Here is a 7,588-nt window from a genome sequence, read left to right as displayed (position 1 = left end):
GGCTTAAAACAAAAATATCAAAAACAACCTTCGTTGGATTTGAACATGCAACCTTTGGGCTCTTTGGAACCAGAGGCGGATGCTAACGCCCATCTGCCATCCACATCCACAACGCCTACTTCAAGGTAACAGCGCTCACTGTTAACCCTAGTGGCCAGTTTCCACGGCATCTCCCGACGTCCTCAGACATGGATGGACGTTGAATACTGACTTGAATCACGGTGACCTGCCTGAGCTAACCACCATATACTAAAAATATCCACACAAGCTACTAGCCAGCCAGCCCATATATCATAAGTCAGAAGATTATGAATATTATATTATAAAAGAGCATTGAAGATAAATCACAATCAGTAAACCGGGTGCCGGTGGGTTCATTTTGAGCACCTGCCCCTTGAAAGGTCTGAGCATGGCCCTGTTATCAACTCAATTTGTATCAGCCCTGTTCACAGCAGGCGTATGAGCATCACATGTTTATAATAGGCTAAAACCAGCTGGGACATGGTGAGACTGGGGGGGTCTGTCCCTGTTCTGTTCTCTCGCTCTCGCTCTCTCTCTCACACACACACACACACACACACACACACACACACACACACACACACACACACACACACAGTATCAGATGAAAGGCTTGCCTGCAGCGGAACACTTGGGGTTGTGTGGCAGCTCGTCTGATTGGTCGAGACAGTCGGGATGGCCGTCACACTCCCACTGGACTCTGGGTAAACAGCGGCCATCTGTGCAGTGGAACTCCCCCAGACTGCAGGAACCATACTCTGTAGGACACAGGAGGCAAGAGGCGGGATGTCCAGTCAGAACACAACAATACGGGCAGGAATAGAGAAAGTGAGATTGGATATCAAGCAGTGCTGACTACTATGCAAATATAATACCAGGCAGTATAGCAGAGCATTTAATACCACTTTATTGCAACCCTTAATGTTATGAGAACACTAGCTAACTGTGAAAAATACAACCATATTAAATATTCCATAAGAGTAACTCCCTAGACAAACTTTACTAAAGCACCATCTGAGAGAGAGCGAGAGAGAGAGGGGGGGGGCGGTTCTTACCACACTCCAGAGTCTCATCGGAGCCGTCTCCACAGTCATCATCATGGTCACAGGCGAACCGCTGTGGGATGCAGACCTGATTACGACACTGGAACATGCCCTCCATGCACGTGTTGTTGGGGGCTGTGTTAGGAAATATGTGGAGGGCCAATTTGTTAAATAAATACCTGAGATTTTCTCATTTCTCTCTCAAAAAGGATCTGAACTTCTATAGGAATGTGGACATTATTAACAAGGTATACTATATATACAAAAGTATGTGGACACCCCTTCAAATAATGGATTCAGCTATTTCAGCCACACCCGTTGCTGACAGGTCTATACAACAGAGCACACAGCCATGCAATCTCCATAAACAAACATTGGCAGTAGAATGGCCTTACTGAAGAGCTCAGTGATTCTCAACGTGGCACCGTCATAGGATGCCACTTTTTCAACAAGTCTGTTCGTCAAATTTCTGCCCTCCTAGAGCTGCCCCGGTCAACTGTAAGTGCTGTCATTGTGAAGTGGAAACGTCTAAGAGCAACAACGGCTCAGCCACAAAGTGGTAGACCACACAAGCTCACAGAACGGGACCACCAAGTGCTAAAGCTCATAGTGCGTAAAAATCGTCTGTCCTCAGTTGCAACAGTCAATACCGAGTTCCAAACTGCCTCTGGAAGCATCGTCAGCACAATAACTGTTCGTCGGGAGCTTCATGAAATGGGTTTCCATGGCCGAACAGCTGCACACAAGCCTAATCACCATGCGCAATGCCAAGTGTCGGCTGGAGTGGTGTAAAGCTCGCCGCCATTGGACTCTGGAGCAGTGGAAGCGCGTTCTCTGGAGCGATGAATCATGCTTCACCATCTGGCAGTCTGACGGACGAATCTGGGTTTGGCGGATACCAGGAGAACGATTTGGGGAAGGCATGACAATGCCCCCATGCACAAAGCGAGGTCCATTCTGAAATGGTTTGTCGAGATCGGTGTGGAAGAACTTGACTGGCCTGCACAGAGCCCTGACCTAAACCCCATCGAATACCTTTGGCATGAATTGGAACGCCGATTGCGAGCCAGGCCTAATCGCCCAACATCAGTGCCCGACCTCACTAATGCTCTTGTGGCTAAACGGAAGCAAGTCACCGGAGCAATGTTCCAACATCTAGTGGAGACCCTTCCCAGAAGAGTGGATGCTGTTATAGCAGCAAAGGGGGGACAAACTCCATATTAATGCCCATAATTTTGGAATGAGATGTTCGACGAGCAGGTGTCCACATACTTTTGGCCATGTAGTGTATGTGCATCAAGGTGAAATGCGGTTTTACAGTACTGTAGAAGATGGAAGGGCGATTTTACTTAAAAAAAAAAATTATAACAGAAATGTATTGAGTAATTTCTGCTTTACAATAGGGATTCTGAATAAACAATGACAGAAATGTAATGACACATTTTTGCTTTACAAATGGGACTAAATTGTGTCTGTGTGCTTTCGGTTCGGAGGCCTTCAGAGGACAATACACTATGACAAACATGTATTGAGACATTTGTGCTTTACAAAAGGGATTCTGAGTTACTAAACTCTGTCTGTGTGCTTTCGGGTTGGAGGCCTTCAGAGGACAATACATTATGACAAACATGTATTGAGACATTTGTGCTTTACAAAAGGGACTTGGACTACACTGTTAGACACATATCATTAGCATATGTGCTTTAGAAAAGGGAGTGACTACACTATGACTGTTACTTTTGTTGGAGAACTTCAGAACAATAATATTACCACAGCCAGCAGCAGAGAGCTCATCACTCCCATCTGGACAGTCCCTCTCCCCATCACAAAGCCAGTGTTTGGGGACGCAGGCGTACGACTCTGGGCAACTAAACAACCCTGGGCCACAGGTAGCCGTACCTGGATATGTACAATAGGAGTCGTGGTCAAAATATTATTTTACTGAACTGAAGAATCTTTAGCCTGAGTGCCAATCTGTTTCAGCTCTCTTGCCAACTCCTTAAGGAATTGTCATGCCAAACATGTTTGGTATAACAATGAGTGACAAGGATATGGCAAGAGAGCTGAAACAGACTGGCACTCAGACTACAGAATCTGCACAATTACAGTACTAGAAATATAGATATTCACAAGACTTTCTGAAGAGTCTGTGCGAATATTACTGAAAAACATCAAATCCATATCTCTGTTTGTAGCACATTGCTCATCCATATATCTCCACCAATGATGTATCTCATAAAATTTCAAATATATGAAATTCATCTTAATCTTTATTAATCTTTCCCTGTCACTTTGATGTTGATTTATGGCTGTTCTCTACATTCTCTCTGAGAATAAACACATTTGAGTCAACATAATGTAAATAAATTCAGGCGTGTTTTTATACCACAGATCTCTGCGCTCTCGTCCAGTCCATCCCCACAGTCGTCCTCTCCGTCACAAAGCCACTGCTTGGCTATGCACTTGTTCTTAGAGCAGGCAAATTGGTTCCACAGGCAGGACAAGTCTAGACAGAATGAAATATAACATATTATATGGTATTTCATTGGGACAGGAAGCATGTAAACATCTTCACAATTAACCATGTAGAGAGCAGTGATAAATTAATGATTTAGTACGGCAGTGTAGGTGCGCAAATCCAATGGCCCCAGGTTATAGAGTAATGTGAAATTGTAGTCCAGTCACATACTTTTCTGTGCAAGAAAGAAGGTAGGCCTTTGTACAGAAAAGGTGAAGAAAATAATATTACATATGGAGGTGAAGGTAAACAATTTTGAAGCGAATCTCTATTCTAATGCAGGTGGAAAATTGTATCACTATATCAATGTCATCTGTAAAATTAGATACACCAACATTGCAAAACCATTCCCTCAGTCGTAAGCACTTTCAAGGTAATGCTTGTCTTACATTCTAACCATGTACAAAGGAGTGAAGGAGTGCCAAGTGAGGTAAAAACAATTCAGCCTCAGCAAGCAGAGAGAGAGAGAGAGAGAGAGAGAGAGAGAGAGAGAGAGAGAGAGAGAGAGAGAGAGAGAGAGAGAGAGAGAGAGAGAGAGAGAGAGAGAGAGAGAGAGAGAGAGAGAGAGAGAGAGGGAGAGGGAGAGGGAGAGGGAGATAGATAATAATTGTCTGTTTGTTTATTTGTTTCCATTCCACATACATTTTATAATGACACTGTGGAGCTGCTTCCTTTGCTCCTTGGGCAGCCAGAGAGCAACCATTAACAATGACTGTGTGGCTGTATGGACAAGGTCAGTGTGAACTAGCCACACAAACAGCGGGCACCAACAACACTGTGTGTGTATCCAACCGCTACTGGCTGGGACTCATTCAAATACACAGACGATGAGCATTGCTGCCCAGAGGGACTTAAAAAATCACAAGAACAACTAAATCCACAACAAATAGAAATAGTATATTTGTTATTGCTATTCTGTTTGGGTTACAACAACATAGTCCACTGCTCTGCGCTGAAGAACCAATAGCAGGAGTGAAACATCTCCTCCCGTCATTATTCCTCAGTAGGGTCTTTGAGCAGGGATTGTGGGAGATTTCCACATAGGGGTCAAATCAGGGATGGAAGCATTTGGCTCAGCAGGAGACACCCCTTCACTGCTTCCTTTAATGACCCACACGAACGAACCACCAACACTGGGTTATCTTATCTTCTCATCTGGCCGTATTGACCGAATGTATTGACCAGACACAACAGGGGATACTGGACAAAAGGGGAAATCGTACAATCTAGAAATTCTCCATTATATTTGGCCACCTTGAGCTACAGTGAGGGAAAAAAGTATTTGATCCCCTGCTGATTTTGTACGTTTGCCCACTGACAAAGACATGACCAGTCTATAATTTTAATGGTAGGTTTATTTGAACAGTGAGAGACAGAATAACAACAAAAACATCCTGAAAAACGCATGTAAAAAATGTTATAAATTGAGTTGCATTTTAATGAGGGAAATAAGTATTTGACCCCTCTGCAAAACATGACTTAGTACTTGGTGGCAAAACCCTTGTTGGCAATCACAGAGGTCAGATGTTTCTTGTAGTTGGCCACCAGGTTTGCACACATCTCAGGAGGGATTTTGATCCACTCCTCTTTGCAGATCTTCTCCAAGTCATTACTGTTTAAAGGCTGACATTTGGCAACTCAAACCTTCAGCTCCCTCCACAGATTTTCTATGGGATTAAGGTCTGGAGACTGGCTAGGCCACTCCAGGACCTTAATGTGCTGCTTCTTGAGCCACTCCTTTGTTGCCTTGGCCGTGTGTTTTGGGTCATTGTCATGCTGGAATATCCATCCACGACCCATTTTCAATGCCCTGGCTGAGGGAAGGAGGTTCTCACCCAAGATTTGACGGTACATGGCCCTGTCCATCGTCCCTTTGATGCGGTGAAGTTGTCCTGTCCCCTTAGTAGTAAAACACCCCCAAAGCATAATGTTTCCACCTCCATGTTTGACGGTGGGGATGGTGTTCTTGGGGTCATAGGCAGCATTCCTCCTCCTCCAAACACGGCGAGTTGAGTTGATGCCAAAGAACTCGATTTTGGTCTCATCTGACCACAACACTTTCACCCAGTTCTCCTCTGAATCATTCAGATGTTCATTGGCAAACTTCAGACGGCACTGTATATGTGCTTTCTTGAGCAGGGGGACCTTGCGGGCGCTGCATGATTTCAGTCCTTCAGGGCGTAGTGTGTTACCAATTGTTTTCTTGGTGACTATGGTCCCAGCTGCCTTGAGATCATTGACAAGATCCTCCCGTGTAGTTCTGGGCTGATTCCTCACCGTTCTCATTATCATTGCAACTCCACGAGGTGAGATCTTGCATGGAGCCCCAGGCCGAGGGAGATTGACAGTTATTTTGTGTTTCTTCCATTTGCGAATAATCGCACCAACTGTTGTCATCTTCTCACCAAGCTGCTTGGCGATGGTCTTGTAGCCCATTCCAGCCTTGTGTAGGTCTACAATCTTGTCCCTGACATCCTTGGAGAGCTCTTTGGTCTTGGCCATGGTGGAGAGTTTGGAATCTGATTGATTGATTGCTTCTGTGGACAGGTGTCTTTTATACAGGTAACAAGCTGAGATTAGGAGCACTCCCTTTAAGAGCTCGTTACCTGTATAAAAGACACCTGGGAGCCAGAAATCTTTCTGATTCAGAGGGGGTCAAATACGTATTTCCCTCATTAAAATGCAAATCAATTTATAACATTTCTTTCATGCGTTTTTCTGGATTTTTTTGTTGTTATTCTGTTTCTCACTGTTCAAATAAACCTACCATTAAAATTATAGACTGATCATTTCTTTGTCAGTGGGCAAACATACAAAATCAGCAGTATGTCAACATTTCATGCAGGATGTACCCTACAACATAATGATCCAACCGTTCCTAATTGGAATAATTTAGACTCTCTCTCTCATCAGTGTCAGTGGATACAAATCAGTGCAATGTGCTTGCTGAAATAAATGTAATGTAAATAAATATTATAGAAATAAATATGTCTGATATCATACCACACTGGAATTCATCTGCTCCATCTTCACAGTCTTTCACTCCGTCACACAGCCAGACAGTGTGGATGCAGTTTCCACTGGGGCAAGCAAAATGGCCTTCCTCACATCTCTTTCTGAGGGAAGGAGCTGGGGAGAAACCAGAAGCCAAGATACAGTTAGTACATAAACTATGAGGCCGACTATTTTCAAATGACTATTTCAAATGTAATCTTAAAATGCATTCCACTAGGCCTGGTGTCTGTCTGGTACACGACCACATCAACAGTAGACGACAGAACTAGCGTCACAGAACAGAAAAAAAGGAAGGAAAAAAACATACTCCGGCAGTTGGTTTCATCTGCATAATCCCCACAGTCGTTGGCTCCATCACATATCCAGGAGGGGTGGACACAGAGGGAGGTAGAGTTGCAGCTGACGAACACTGTCTCCTTCACCCCCAGCTTGTAGTAATCCAAGCAGCCTGTGTTGCCTAGAGGAAGTGGGCATTCGACCGGCATATCCAAAGGCTAAGGTTAGGGATTGATATTCCTGGCTATACATTGTATTATCTATAATAGTGTAGTGTCCTGACATTAATAACAATGAAAAATAACTTCAAATTCCGAGGTGCGGATCTTCCTTCTTTTTTTATTATCTAACATTAATAACACACGATCAGGCTAGCCTACAGACCAGCTACGTGTGTCACAAACGAGACTCCCGCTGTTCCTCCTGCTCACCACCAGAGGGAACCCTCTCCTGAGTATTAAACCCCTGAACTACATTTCCCACATACCTGGCTCTGATTACCGTTGCACCTGACTCCCATCAGTAGACTATTTAGGTGCTCTCAAACTCTCTCACTTTGCGAAGTCTTGTTTACCCTGGTGATCATTTCTGAGCGTTTTCGCCTGTGTCTGTCTGCCCGTGGATTTACTCTGGACTGTTTTCCCTCCTTGATTCTTTGCTGCCTGCCCTGGACTATATTCTTTACTGGACTGATTTTTGTAAGCTTGCTGCCTGC

General features: G+C 44.3%; 1 protein-coding gene across 1 annotated transcript in view; it reads right to left on the bottom strand.

Annotated features, from left to right (window-relative positions):
* The window catches only part of LOC123490645 (low-density lipoprotein receptor-related protein 1B-like), a gene marked incomplete at its 3' end in the record, with an annotated part of 20,079 nt that extends 13,031 nt beyond the window's left edge, over positions 1-7,048 (bottom strand). Inside the window, exons 1-6 of the mRNA XM_045220551.1 lie at positions 6,905-7,048; positions 6,586-6,711; positions 3,451-3,570; positions 2,835-2,963; positions 1,077-1,137; positions 639-779 (exon numbers count right to left, since the gene is read on the bottom strand). Of these exons, the coding sequence (XP_045076486.1) occupies positions 639-779; positions 1,077-1,137; positions 2,835-2,963; positions 3,451-3,480 (361 nt within the window). The remainder of the gene's footprint in view (positions 1-638; positions 780-1,076; positions 1,138-2,834; positions 2,964-3,450; positions 3,571-6,585; positions 6,712-6,904) is intronic.
* Positions 7,049-7,588: the final 540 nt, after the last annotated feature.

Source organism: Coregonus clupeaformis, unplaced genomic scaffold (genome assembly GCF_020615455.1).
Source record: "Coregonus clupeaformis isolate EN_2021a unplaced genomic scaffold, ASM2061545v1 scaf4266, whole genome shotgun sequence".
Classification (NCBI taxonomy): Eukaryota; Metazoa; Chordata; class Actinopteri; order Salmoniformes; family Salmonidae; genus Coregonus; species Coregonus clupeaformis.
This window is presented reverse-complemented; position numbering and strand designations above follow the sequence as displayed.